General features: G+C 37.6%; 1 protein-coding gene across 1 annotated transcript; it reads right to left on the reverse strand.

Annotated features, from left to right (window-relative positions):
• Positions 1-694: 694 nt before the first annotated feature.
• On the reverse strand, positions 695-5,351 carry LOC114477331 (uncharacterized). The gene is made up of 7 exons (XM_028469611.1): positions 4,574-5,351; positions 3,942-4,056; positions 3,460-3,762; positions 2,417-2,580; positions 2,093-2,236; positions 1,346-1,644; positions 695-1,220 (listed from the first exon to the last, which is right to left on the reverse strand). Exons 1-6 carry the CDS (start codon positions 5,324-5,326, stop codon positions 1,414-1,416), a joined length of 1,710 nt encoding a protein of 569 aa, XP_028325412.1. The 5' UTR covers positions 5,327-5,351; the 3' UTR covers positions 695-1,220; positions 1,346-1,413.
• Positions 5,352-15,316: the final 9,965 nt, after the last annotated feature.

Raw genomic sequence — 15,316 nt, forward strand, 5'->3', positions numbered from 1 at the left:
ACAATAAACTGTGTTATTTTTCTTCTGTAGTACTTAGATGTTGTTCTCAGGGTACTACAGTTATTTCTTAAGTTATTACTAATTATTGACATTAATACTGGATATTTATGAAAACATAAATCAGATAAACTATATTTGCTATAGTAAATAGAGAGCCCTAATAAAGACTGTCCACAGGGTTATTGGTGTTATTGTTGACGCTTCCTTTGGGGGTGTGACTTTGTAGACGGTCCCTGCCCACTCCTTAGCTCATTAACATAAAGTGTGTTTTTCTGTAGTTTGTTCTCTGTGTTCCACTGAGTACACACAGGTTGTTCCACCTTTACATCGTCACAAATTGATAGAGAAATGTGAGTGTGAATGAAGTGGGTCACCAGTTAAACTAGTCTCCCAGGGTTCCTACAGGTTTCTTCAAGTCAAATTCAAGTCTTTTTAAGTCCTTTTTAAGACCATTTATATAAAAATTTAATACCTATTTCACGGCATATTTCACAGACCTACCGGCAAAGAAAAACACTTTTTTTTGTTTGATCATTTATTTCTCAAACAAATGTGAAAATGTGGACTGCGTAAAGCATTATGGAAGAATTATGTAATATTGCAGCATAATAGTGAGTAGGCCTACTTACGCTACAACACCACAGCACAGACCACAGACAACAAGCCAAACAGAGGTGTGAAAAACCAAAGAAATTTTCAGCAGACCACAAAAAAAAAAGATTGCTTAACACAGTTAAGTTGTTTTTTTAACATTGCTAACATTAACCAATCTACTTATTCCATGCTGGGAATATGGGGAGTACACTCTTGAGCAATACACAATTAAAATAAACTCAACAATAAATAAGATTACGATCACACAATCAACCCCTAAGTTCTGCACTCTTAGCAGTGATCTCTTTATCAAGGAGAGCCATTTCTGCCAACTTCTCCTTATGGCCTCTCCGCAGGATGTTGGACCTGGTGATCAGGTCAGCCATTTTGCTCCCTGCCTTCGCTTCAGCCTCCTCAGCCAGCCTGTCCGCATCCCTAGCCAGACCCTCAGATACCTCCTGTATGCATCTTCGCTTCACCTTCAACTCCTGAAGACAGTCCTCTGCCTCCTTCCTCTTGAGAGCCTGGTCTTTTGCCTCCTTGTTCTTTCTATTGGTCTCAAGATGGATACGATACCTTGTCCTAGCTCTTGCTACACTTGCCAGTAGCTGTTTACTGAGTGGAACCTGGGTATCGGGTTGAGAAAAGAGAACCAGAGTCAGTGACAAACTCAAGAGACCAACTATGTATGTTGATTCTATCAACTTTTAAGTCAACAACATATTACTAGTCCAGGCAGGGGTCATCTTACCTGGGTAACACCTCCATGTTGTATGATGTAGTCACACACCAGTCTCCGTGTGACCACAGTGTCCTCCTTCAAGTTATCTGACTCAACCTCTTTATTGATGGAGAATCCACGTTCAACCGTAGCTTGGCCGTGGGAGAGGATGAGCAGCTTCTTGCAGAAGGCCCACAGCTCTGGATAAGGCTCCATGGCACTGCACAGGAAGACGTCCAGCCTCTTCTGCATGGGAGGAAAGGAGAGGAAGTCCTCACTCCTGCTCTCCAAGGACAGGAGACTGTCAAACTGCTGCAGTATGACGTCCCCTATGACAAAACAGATGAGAAAAAATAGAGAAAAACATTGATAAATCATTGGGCATTACCAGCAAATCAGATTGAGGATAAATTCTTGTGAAGTCTATAATTTGCCTCTTATTCCTACCTGCAGAAGTATCAGTTAGCTGTTTATCCTGAAGAAACCTCTGAACCAGCCCTTTCATGTGATTCCTGCATCTTTCAGGTTCTCTGTACATTACTGACGGATCCAGGCACACCAACTACCTAACAGTCAGATACTTGAGGGGGCTCTTGTCCTGCACTTTCCTGATGATGTTACACAGTCCCTGCATGCACTCTCTCTTGAACTCTAACACCCTGAGCTCTGCACCTTTGATGCTCTACAGAGAAATTAGCCATGAATATAGAACATGTCTTCACTGACCTGGTTCAGCCTAACCATTTGTTAAACGATCTTTTGAAAACATCACACTACCTTAAGGACCGACTCTGCACCTAGACCAATGCTGATGTCTTGTGGGCTGAGCCAGATGGTCTTGTCTGTAACATCCAGTTTGGTCAGCTGCAGGGCAGTGATATCATGGAGGACTTCTCTCTTTATGAAACGTCTGAGTAGACTCTGTCAACAGACAAACACAGAAATGTCGGATGTGGCACATTAATCACCAACATCAAATTGTCTGATGATGATGCACAATGTAGCCACTATTTCTAGACATCCTAACCACAAACCCCATGTTGTTAAAATGTATCAACTGAGCCCAATCAGTGGTTATTATAACGTTATGTAAATTATCACCATCATCAACTCGGTGAGATCCTTGGGGAGGAATGGGAGCACAGGATTATCTGTCTGATATTTTTTCAAGAAGGGAGTGAAGGTCCTGGCAAGTGCTGCGTAGAACTGCAATTTGGCCAAGATGAGTGGATCCTTTATGGCTGCTGCAACTGTGTCATAGGATGCTGAGAAAGAGACAGACAGACAGAGAGGCAGGAGAATTTCAACTTAGCCATATTACAAAAACTATGACAAGGCCATACCAACACCAGGATTAGGACCAGAGGTGGAAGTAATTAATTACAAATACTCAGATCACTGTAATTAAGTAGTTTTTTGGGGGTAGTTGTACTTTTATGAGTAGATTTTCAAGTCTGTAGTTTTACTTGTACTTAAGTATTCATTAATCCATGTAATCTACTAAGTTACTTTTAAAATCATAGTTGAGTACTGAGTCCAATTTTAATTCCTATCCAAAGCTTTTATCTGCATTTTTGTAGCCAGTAAGGTGATCTGATAGCAAACAAGCCGATGGAAACCGGGTCATGAGGACGGAAAACAAAACCAAACAAAAAATGGACGTTAATGATTGATCTTTCATTGATTCTGAATGAAGAATTTAACCAGTTAAAATGGATTCATGGATATTTAATCAATAGTCGCGGCTCCTCATGTCATTTAGTTTTTTGTCTGCCGGAGACATTTACTGAATAAGGAAATAAAAACTTCAAATGAGGGAAAAATGAGGGAAAAACACTTGTTTTGTATCTTATCAATGATTAATGATGAATAGATTGTTGGTGTTTTAACTTTTGGTAAAGGAAAACACACAATTTCCAGCCCTAGTCTGGAGAAGTGACGGTGACATCAGCCGTTAAAAGGAACTAATACTCTGATTACTTTGGACTTTTACTGGAGTATTTCTCTAACACCAGTACTTTTACTCTGAGAAATATTTTAGCAAAGTAACAGTACTTGTACTAGAGTACAGATTTTCAGTACTCTTTCCACCACTGATTAAGACACAGTCACAGACCTATTCACAGCATTTAAGAAGGGCCTACCTGTCCCAGGGTTGGAGAGTCTCTTTGTTTTCACAGCTTCCATGTACAGGAGAAGTGATGGCCAGACAGCCAAGGCTCTCTCCACAACCGGAAGGTTTTCTACCCAACGATGGGCACAGAAAGACAGGGGGAACACACTGGACTTGGTTATGGTGATGTAATCCTCTCTCCTGGCAGGCACATTGTGAAACAATGTGTGCATTGCTCTCAGCAACTTGTCCAGCTGCCATGCACTGAACCCACACTTGAATGCGTTGTGTAGCGTGTGTAAGCCACAGCTCCCCACACAAATGAGCTGAACACCTGAAGGTTTCATTGGAAACTTGATATTAAAAAAACAAATTCTATGTAGCAATGCTCTGTAGCACGTTTAAATAGTTTATTCAATGTAAAAGTGCACAACAAATAAAATTAATTTTTATAATTACAAATGGGTCATATACATACTCACACACACAGTAATGGCATTATAAACTCCTCACCTCCGTACTGCTCAGATTGATCTTTCTGGAAAATGTCGAAGAGTTTCCAGTTCACACTGGGCCCATCCATTGAAATGGACACCAAGTGTCTGAGGTCCAGTTTGTCCATACATTCCTTAAAAAGGGTTGCATTTGATTACTCAAGATGAGCAGCACACATTGTTAGAGAGACACACACACACACACACACTATACTAGTACTACACATCATTATACTATAAGGCACAGTTGTATACTTGGGTCAGTTATATTTTAGATTTTCAAAAGAGCAAAAAAATTTACTGAATCAATTCCAACATTTTTAGAGTACATGACACATCTGTTCACTTGTGCATCTGTGCTATGAAAAAGGACTGATTAGGAACCTTACAGACGACCATTTATGTATTCTACTTGTACCAACATTATTCTTTCCATAAGTTATTAGAATTTTTATAGTGATTGTTTTTTTATGTATTTTATATGTTGCTTTGGATAAAAGTATCTGCCAAGTACATAAACATAAAAAATAAACATTGTTAAGGCAAGTACATAATTGGTCATGTGACATTGCTTTTACAGGACGATGTGTGCCCACAAAATTATATCAATATAGATTGAGAAACATTTAGAATAAAAAAGGTTATGCTTACTTTGAGATGTGACAGCAGGTCTTGTGCAGTGGAATGTCCCATAAACTGGGAGCCCAGGTATCTGGACTGAACCTGTCCCTCGTCCCAGAAGCGAACATGCACATCCAGCTGTTTGTTTTTTGTTGTTTCGTTGAGGCTCTCGTCGAACATAAGAACGAACGGCGATTTGTTTACTTTGGACACCAATTCCTCTTTGATGTGAACCGCTAAACCAAACTTGGCTATGTATGCCGTTTTGTCGGACCCACAAGTAAACGTGGTAGCGATGTCGGAATCAGGGAACATGCTTTTGAAAAGCTCTGAAATACCCTCATTTCCATTGTAGGACTGATGTTTGGCGATGGTGTTAAGAGTCCACAACACCTCTGCTTTCATTGTAGGTGTGAATCCAAAAGTTGTGCGCAGATCCACTCTACCGTTAGTTTCGGTCGTAACTGGAGGGGCTGTGCTAGCGCAAGCAGCTGGTTGGTTAACGTTATCTTCTGCTTCAGGCGCGTTAACAGTTAGCTGGCTAACGTTAGCAGGTTGAAACACTCCGTCGATGGAAAGTGTTTTCTCCTTAGCTTTGATAGAGTTGATGTGCTTACCTGACTTGGCATGAGACTCCAAAGCCTTCACACCCATGTTACCAAGCTGAATCTTTTTTTTGCATACTGTACAAAAAGCCTCAAATACGTTGTTGTCCACCGGTTTTAACCAGTGACAAAATGCTTGTTTATCTTGCCACGCTTCATTAAATTTACATTTCCCCATAACCTCAGCATGAAGTGGGTCTACATGCGATATGCGTCCCAGTCGACGTTGACGAGAGGAAGTTGAGAGAGAAGTTTAGGTCAGTCTGTCGCAAAGTGAAGTGTTCGGGTCCGGGCGGCGTTGCGTTCTCAATTATTGGTTCCGCCACAGTTTATTTAGGCTATTACGTTATTTAATCAAAATAATAGTGGTTGACAAATGGAAACTTTAGAGAGGTAAATGTGATACCTGAAGTTACTGCACAAATTTCAAGACCCAGATATCAAAATTCCAGACTTTTTCAAGTCTTTTTAAGGTATTATTTCCCAATTCATAAATTCAATGCTTTTAAGACTTTTTAAGACCCCGCGGGAACCCTGACATACAGGGAGACTCCGCCCCCTTTTAATCAGTGCTGTTCTTAGGGAATAATTCATATCCTTCTAGAACCAAAACAGGAACTCTTTCACTGTCTCAGATGTTGATACAACACTACATTTAAATAAAAAGCCTTATAATGTAGAAACAATCTTTGACTCATTTTATCAGAATTTGTTAGAAAGACATCATGACTGGATGTGAAAGCAGCGGTTACTCTAAAAGTCTATTTTTAAACTCCTTCAGCTTCACTAAACACAGTTTCCAGAGGAACCTTCACTTCCTGTTCTTAGATCCATCCAGTGGATGTTCTTCTCATGGGAACCATGTGTGTTTGATGGAGGATTATGTGCTATCCAATGAAAAGCTGTCCCTCTCTCTGACATGTTTCTCTGTTCAAAGAAATCCAGCACAGACAATAACACGTCTTTATTTAAAGGAACAAAGCTTCACTGGACATTTGATATCATTACATTTACATTGATTCAAACTTTATGTCAGAAGGAAGATTTAAGAAGAACTTTAGGATTTATCATTGTAGAATAATCCAGCCAAAGTGTCAAGGACAATGATAGGGAAACAACATCAGATCCTCTTTGCCTTTTTAGTGCTTTTATTTACAGTGTTTCTTTAAAAGCAACACATGTTCTCCAAAATGACATGTCAAAGCACAATCATCTTTACTTGTCAGACACATGTTTGTTGCAGCATGACCTCCACTTCTCCTTCATCCAAACTCTCCTGGCTTTTAAAGCCTGACTCATTAGATGAGTAGCAGCACCTGTTGGTGGATCACTTTATTCAAGGGACAAACCCTCACTTCCTTTAACTACAAAACAAAGGAATTAAACTCTGAAATTTACATTAAATCATTTACACAACTAAATGATGTCAATATACTTAATAATAATAAACAAATAATATATACATAATAAATAATCCTTACAAGTTACCAAAGAAAATAACAATCAAAGAAAAATCCCCTCAGTTGGTGATGTCACCAGAGATGTCTCTGGTGACATCAGAGAATGATGATCCTGTTCACTAAACACAAACAAACACATTTTGTTTTACATGAAGAAACAAACGAATAGTTAATAAACAAAGACTAAATAAAGATGTTTAAATAAACTGTGTTGCTTTGATGTAAACTATAACTAAATGCTGACATAAACAAACCCAGGATAGTAAGTGTTTACAAATGTTATAAAAGCAAAAGTAAGTTACAGCTAAATTAATAAAAATACAAAATAATATACTGTATGACAATAACTGACAATGGTGTGAATCCCTTCATCCACTTTGTCATAATCATGGTTACATAGAACATTGTAAGTTCTAAAGAAAGGCTGGACAGGCTAAAGAACAGATGAAAGAACATTTCAGAGTTAGAATAAATCTATGAGCTGTAATCACAGAGTTGATAGAAATGTAAATATGGTGATAAAATGGGAGTGTTTGGACACTTTGGGCTCCCCTTCCCCTGATATTCATTCAGCACACTGCATGATCCATTCACAGGCTTTAGGCAGGGTTTCCCTGTCAGGAACCATTTCATCACATTCACTTCAACTGTAGAAAAACATACTTTATATAAAACACATCACATCTAAAATCAAGAAAATACTATTATGTGATGTATTAGATACTCATTTAAAACTCATTACAAATATGAATCCTTTATAAACACAGAGAAAAGAAACAGATTCAAAGGTACATGATGAAGATGGTCTGTATTAATACAGCATGTATATTCATCTACAAGTTAGGATCTGATTATTACATCTATTAGAATGTCTATAGTTTTATAGACTAATGATTATTATGTACAGTATACAAACACATGGACATCATAGACTGTCTTTATATAGAATGTGTGTTAACACTAGCATGACCAGAGTGGTGTCATTTGACACCTATACCTTTAAAGTCCAAGCTGGTGTCAGATGGCGGGTGTGAACAACTCAGCTTGTGACCATTGTTATGTTACTGAGGCAACTACTCCCCCCTCAGCTAGGGTGGGGGGGTGGCTGGGTTGGTTTCAGGACACAAAGACCTTTTGTATTCTCCTTTGTGTTTCCCATACAGCAGCTACATAGAGGTTGCAACTTATATTTCAACTTTTGCAACAGAAAGTAGTAAGTAGTAATAGTGAGACGGCAACAGTTTGTTTGCATTCTTGGTGAAATTTATTTAATAGAGATTTTGTGAACAATTCTGGCACTGCCACACCTCCTTTATGCATTTGCCACATGCAAACTTGTCACAATACATACAACGCTTGGTGGCACGGTTTTTCCTGCAGCAACACTTCACCTGGCACAATGCCCTTTTCCCCACATCAGGTGTGGGTGGTTGTTGCTGAAGGTTTTGCTCATTCACCTCCTTGGCTGCCATATGAGACTGGGCAAGCTCATTTGCAAGCTCCAGCAAGAAGTCCACCCTTCTCTCCTTGACCCCAGTGCATGCCTGATAAAGCACATGTGCGTTCAGCGCTGCAATGTCAATCATGTTGTAAAACACAGCGACTGGCCAACGTCGTGTTCCTGAACGCACAGTGTACTTTCGAACCATCTGGTCCATGATGTCCACACCGCATTTCATGCTGTTGTAGTCGGTGACTGTGTTCGGCTTTTTTTTCCGAGTAGCCTCAGTCTCCACCACGCTGTGCACGCTACTGAGGAGGCAGACAGTCTTCTTTCGTTTGGGCACATAAACAGTCAGTGTGGCACCAGAGGTTGAAAACACTTGTGTGCTGAATTCCTCACGGGCCAAATTCTTTTTAGCTGAATCTGGAAGCTCCTGGCGAATCTTATTGACTGTGCCAAGGAGGGTGGTCTTCCGGCTGTGCAGTCGACGTGCTAGTGACAATGAAGTGAAAAAATTGTCGGTTGTAACAGTTCTTCCTTTGTCCATAAACGGTTCCATAAGCTTCATCACCACATTTTCAGACAATCTCTCCCCAGGTGGACGACTGGGGTCTTTGCCAAGATATGGGATGATTTTGCACACATACTTGGATTTAAGGTCACATGCCACCCAGAACTTGATACCAAACTTGTCCGGCTTCGTTGCAATGTATTGCAAGAAACAGCAGCGAGTCTTAGTTGGAAAAAGTTGCTCATCTATGGTGATGCGCCTGCCTGGGTTGTACGAAGTGATGCAGTTGGCAACAAAAGATCCCCAAACGTCAGAGATTGCAGCAAACCGGTCAGTCGCAACTCGTTCACCGCGTGTGTCCTTGTCGTCGAAGCGTAGATGCTGCATTTTCAAAGCCTTTTCAAACTTTCACTATGGTTCAGTACTTCCTGGGTCAAAGGTCAAGAGGGATAATGTCAGCATAACTGATGGTGTAAACAGAGATTGAGATTGTTTTTCCCTGTTGAAGCATTGATTCTTTGTGCATCTTGTGCACTTTCTTCAAATTTGTAAAATAATAGCTTAATAAAATAATTCATGGACCTGGTTAGTGAATGGTGGACCTCGTGAATTTACCTTTTTAAAGTGAGAACTCAAACAGTCCTTTTCACACTCGGAAATCTTGCTTTACCATAAATAGCAACAATACATTTGATTTATAAGCACAAAAACAATAAAGGTAAATAGTGAAAATACAGGAGTAGGAAACAGGAGCTTGGTTGCTTTATTACTGTTTTTCTTTTTCTAATTTTATTTATTGTGGTTTATTAATTGATCACAACACACATGGCTCATATTAATTTGGCCATTCTTATCCAATAATTCCATATAATGTTATTTGGATTAACAAACATCATCTACGTGGAAGAAACACTGGTTTCTCAACACTGGCCATCATTTACACCAACCCCCAAAGTTTGTCACTGCCCAGCTGCACATTCCGATCGAAAGGCTTTATTTACATAAGAGAGGTGGCCCACTGAGTTGCAAATCAGTGTCATTTGGCGGCCTCTGGGCAGGGCAACAGGAGTAAGAAAACCTTGGGCATGCTAGTGTTAAACTCAAGGCCTGGGGGCCAAATCTGGCCCTTTAGAGCATCTAATTCAGCCTGCAGGAGAAAGTAAAAATGACAGAAAACATGAATAACTGCGTAAATTATAAACTAATTCAGCTGTAGATATCACAACTCCTCTAAAAAACTAATTTTAAAATAACCACAATATTTACAGAGCTCACTGTTTTCCCATGCTGACATCACATGATGGGAGTTTTTTTTTAAACTTAAAGTATTGCAGGAACTCTCAATTTTTTAAAGTTATACAATTTTTCCTAAATTATTCTACAACATTTTGGAAAATTAAAACAGTCAAGCATAAACTAAGGCTGGTTTTTCTACAATCTGCAGCTCTTTGGACCCCAAACTGGTCCGTATTTGAACCCTCAACTAAAATGAGTTTGACAGCCCTGATATAGAATCTGTCATTAGTGTATAATAATAATAACAATGTGAACCATTCCTCATATACATCATGTATGAATACAGAAGCTATAGAATGTATATCCTGTATAGAAAGTGAACAAAGGGAAACTTCTTCCTGCTTCCTTTCCAACTGATCATTGTATTGATCTTTTCTTTCAGACCACACCTTCAAAGATCAACAACTTCCTGAACTGTTGGTGTCCATTTTCCAGCTGACAGCAGGTTTATGTTGGAATCCTGTGCAGCCTGATCTCTGGGTTCTTCAGTCCAACACTGGAACCAGAAGGTGTCGTCACCATCCGTGTGTCGCTGGGATCTGAAGATGATTCCTGCTCCATGTCTCCATCCACACAGAGATGTGAGTGGAGAACAGATGAAGTGCTGAAGGTCTTCCCACACTCATCACATCTGAGAACATTCTTCTCATGAACTCGTTGGTGGAAATTAAGGTGAGATTTCCACTTGTAAGATTTTCCACATGTGTCACATTTATGAGGTCTTTCTGATGAGTGGCTGGTTTGATGATATTTTAAATGTTGATGTGTTGTAAAAACTTTGTCACACTGGTCACAGGGACACACTTCATGTCCAGTGTGAGATCTCAGGTGTTCAGTGAGGGTTTTTTTGTGTTTATATATTTTCCCACAGTGGTCACAGTGATACAACTCTGTTCTGTAGTGAGTCTTCATGTGCTTCATTAAAGATGATCTTTGTGTGAAAGTCTTTCCACACTGTTCACATCTGTGAGCTTTGATTCCACGATGAATGAGGACATGTAGACTGAGGGTTCCAGATTGACTAAAAGTCTTTCCGCATTCATCACATTCAAACTTTTTATCTCCAGTATGAACGACTTTGTGTTTTATTAAGTTAGAACTCTGGGTAAAAGCTTTTCCACACTGGTCACAGTTAAATGGTTTTGATCCAGAATGGATTCTTTGATGTACAGTGAGGTGTGATTTAAATCTAAAGGCCTTCCCACACTGGTCACATGTATGTTTAGCTTTAACTCCAGCTTGGCTCTGCTGTTGAACTCTTTGCTCTGAAGTTTTTCTCTTAGATTTGTTTCTTTGTTGTGGCTGAGCTTCATGGTCCTGAGAACGTTGAGGTGTCACTTTGTTCTGGCTTCCAGAGTCCTGTAGAACAGTTAGAGATTAAACACAGAGAAGGAACCAAACAAACATTTGTGAATCAGTTGTTAAACCTCCAGCCCTAAACCAGCTCAATGTGGAAAAATGGATATTGGCACGTTAGCGCCCCCTACATAGTGAAGAGAATTTAATATGAGACAAATGTCCTATTTTAACACACTTTTTCTAGAACGTTTCACTGACAGGGCTCAAAGTCACTGCAGATCATCTAGAGAAGTGGGACATCAAAGAGATCCATGGATTTTTGTTAACTTTTATGGTGTTTGTAGGGCAGAGCCGTGAATATTGGCCTCATTTCTTTTCTTTTTAATACACAATGACTCCAAAAAACATACATTACAGAAAAATACACCAAACGAAATAAAATATAAAAATTAGTAAAAAAAAAAAAAATCAAACACATTTATCATGTACATGTCCCATAGAATTAAACCAGGGAAATTGCACACGCTTTTTATTAAATTATCTTTTAATGAATATATAAAGTGAGAAACTTCCTTTACTTCTTTTATCAAATCTAATTTTAAATTGTATTTAATTTGCATAATACCATATGAGATATTTGTTAAGCTTATTTTCTACAATGCTTGTCCAACTTGAAAGAACATGGATGGAGAACAAGTAAGACGTGAGATCACCTCAGCTTTTAAAAGTTTATTCAGTTTTGTTGTAGGTTTTGTAGCAGGTTTAAAACCTTAAAGAAAAGGATGAAAAAGAGAGAAAGGAAGAATGAGTTCTAATCAAATGTTTTTAAAAGAATGAACCACCTGAGCTTTTCCTATTTTAAACATTTTATTTATTAAATAAATTAATTTTCTGCTATTTAATATTTAATGTTTTTAAATCAACCAACAATGTTTAACTATTTCTATTTGTAAAATTAAATCCTGTGCTTTGGTGTACAAATTTTATCCATTTTAATTAAAGTCTAACTTTTTAACAATGTATTTTATCCATAAACTTATTTATTAACTTTAGTATTTATGTAAACTTATTTATCTGAAACTCTTAACCAATATTTATTTTTCTTAACATGTCTGACTTTAAACTGTTTTAACCTAAATTACACTATGAAATCACTATATATATATATATATTATATCAATTGGATCAAATAGTACCTTAATGTATTTTGACTAAGATGTCACTAAACAAACAAACTGGTAAAACCAAACACATTGGCTGTAGAGTTAACTTACATTTGGGTCAAAATACATATAAACATGGAATCAGCCTGTGTACTTTAACATGACCTATATTCTAACTTAAATACATGCTTTTAGGAGCTTAAAATAAACCATAATAATTCAATAAATCTGAAGACACTCACTAACAACATCTCTGAGCTCCTCCACTACATTATCTGAGAGTCCAAACACACAGGTGTGATAGATTTTCAGTCAAAGTAGTAGTAGGAGGAGCTTAGACCCAACACTTATGTTGGGGCTCCATCTAGTGTCTAATTGTAGAACTACACCAACACCTGACCTAAGGTGGAGTGGACAGAACAGGTGAGAAGTGAGAAAAGGTTGAGAGTGTTGGGAGAGGTGGTTTCTTCTGGAGTCTTGGAGCATTTGGAGTGCTTTTGTCTCTGAGTGCACTAACAACTACACTAGGGCCCTATAAAATCCACTGTGATGGCATCACAAAATCGAACAATAAAAACAGAACCTACTGTTGAACGTGGAAATGGACAGAATCAGGTTTAAACGTCGTCACCGTGAGGGAAAGGATTTTTTTTAATCTCTCTTTGTAGTCGTTTCAAACACCACCTAAACACCGTCTAACCTGGAAAAACTACACAAATCATCACTGACTCCTACATCAGAGACACCAGTGTCTGTTTAACTTTAACATGTCTGTGAAGCTCTGTCTGTTTCTCATAGTGCTGCTGTGCTCCGTGAAAACATGACTCAGCATTAATCAGTTTCACCTGCTCAGAGCTTTTAAACATCTCATCAGATCTACAGAACATCTGGATAAAGTTGTTCAGGACGAGATCATCAATACCAGGGATTGTAGAGTCTGAAACATCACAGATTATTGATAACTTCTGATACTGTAAAATATTCTAGCCTCTAGTGGTGAAATAACACTTCTTACTTGTGATGTGTTGTACATTTATTTTTGTTTAATCATTACGTCTGGAATGATGTCATCAGGATCATTTAAATTAGGTTAATTTAAATTAAGTTGATCAAAACTTAATCAATAAACCTGATCAGATTCAGTAAACCATTGATCCCTGAGGGTAAATATAGTGACATTAATGCTGTTCTCATACATTTTTATATGACATGAATAATTAAAAAGGAGCAGTCACAGTAATCCATGTTACTACAACTAATATCTACCTTTTAATTGTATCTTACTCATTTTAAATTACATTTTTATTTCTGACATACATTTTTGTTTAATTATAGTTTTCTTTTTTTATGAGTATTTATTTTGTTTTCTCAGAGTACAACTTATAGCTTCCTTTTACAGTAATTGTATCTTACATTATTTTTCATTCATTCATTAATTTTTCATTTATTTATTCATTTTAGCAGCATATTACTTATTTTACATAATAACAAAACTATAACAAATGTGCTCAAAAGGAATTAAGGTTTTTTTTTTATTATTATTTATTAGTATTTTGTTTCCTTACATGAGTTAAAAACTAATATTTTCCGAGATAATTCATTAATATTTCTAAAAAAAACACAATTTTAAAAAATTGATGTGGAAAACAGAATTTGGAAAAGAAAAATGCATATGCATTTTAAATGTATGAAATATTTTTAAAAATTGTGAAATCGAATCAAAATCACAATATCTGTCAGAAAAATCACAATTAGGTTTTTTGTGAAAATGGTGCAGCCCTAATTAGAATCAGAATCAACTTTATTGGCCAGGGGTGAATGAATACATACGAGGAATTTCTTTTGGTGACCTGTGCTCTCTCAGGTAGTGTAACAATAAATAATAACAATCAACTAGAATAAAGAAAAATAAATAAAATAGAGAAAAATAAATTAAAAAAAAGAAGTATAAACATAAATATAAGAGTAGTTAGACTAATATGTGCAAACTAAATAAAAATAAGATAATAATAATAGTAATAATAATAATAATAATAATGAAATAAAATAAAAATACAATAATAATAATAAGATAATAGTGCAGTAGTGCATTGATGAGTAGTGCAGGTGAACATTTAAATGAAAAAATTATGTCCATGAACATTTCACAGTGACAGGTTGATCCAGGGTCGTTATGTTTAGTTCCAGGTTATTTCACAGTAACAGAACCAGGTCTGACACGCTATGACTGTTTAGTGGTGATCAGAGTGACAGCCTGGGGGAACAAACTGTTTTTATAGCGGGTAGTTTTGGCGTACAGTGATCTGCCAGAGGGGAGGAGTTTAAACAGATTGTGTCCAGGGTGGGAGGGGTCTGCAGTGATGCTACCTGCCCGTTTCCTGACCCTGGACAGGTATAAGTCTTGGATGGAGGGCAGATCAACACCAATGATCTTTTCTACAGTCCTGATTATCCTTTGTAGTCTGTGTTTGTATAGTTTGGTTGTAGATCTAAACCAGACAGTGATGGAGGTGCACAGAACAGACTGAATGATGGAGGTGTAGAAACACAAAATGCATTGAAGCTGTGATGACACCGTTTAATTCTATCAGAGTAATGATGTTTATAACGTGGACCAAGTACAGTTGTGATGTATTAAAGGTCTGTGTTAATGGAGGGCTACATGTAACTACACACACACATAAAACACACTTACTGCTCCATCAACTCTGTAGTGCTCACATGTATTAAATACAGACGCTCCACGAGTCCACAGACAAGTTGGTCTGTTTCTAGACAAGCGTGCACTGACTGCGTCGTTTACTCATGTCATCATAACATAATGTTTGGGTCAGATTTTTGGTGCATTAATAATTAATGTAATTATTACCAATAAATTATTCAAAGGTCACTCTATTAACCTGAAAACCATAAACTACCTTTATCAGGTCTGTCTCTAGTTACATTAAATTCTAGGATAGATCTGCATAATGATAATAATCATCTTACTAGCACA

Source organism: Gouania willdenowi, chromosome 15, assembly GCF_900634775.1.
Source record: "Gouania willdenowi chromosome 15, fGouWil2.1, whole genome shotgun sequence".
Lineage (NCBI taxonomy): Eukaryota > Metazoa > Chordata > Actinopteri > Blenniiformes > Gobiesocidae > Gouania > Gouania willdenowi.

Bases quoted from the DNA above. Each gene is read 5' to 3' on its own strand.
- LOC114477331 (XM_028469611.1), bottom strand. From the start codon at position 5,326: ATGGGGAAATGTAAATTTAATGAAGCGTGGCAAGATAAACAAGCATTT. The intron at 3,763-3,941 runs GTGAGGAGTTTA...TGAAACCTTCAG, and splicing joins TCAATCTGAGCAGTACGGAG to GTGTTCAGCTCATTTGTGTG. The intron at 2,237-2,416 runs GTGATAATTTAC...GTCTGTTGACAG, and splicing joins ATCTCACCGAGTTGATGATG to AGTCTACTCAGACGTTTCAT.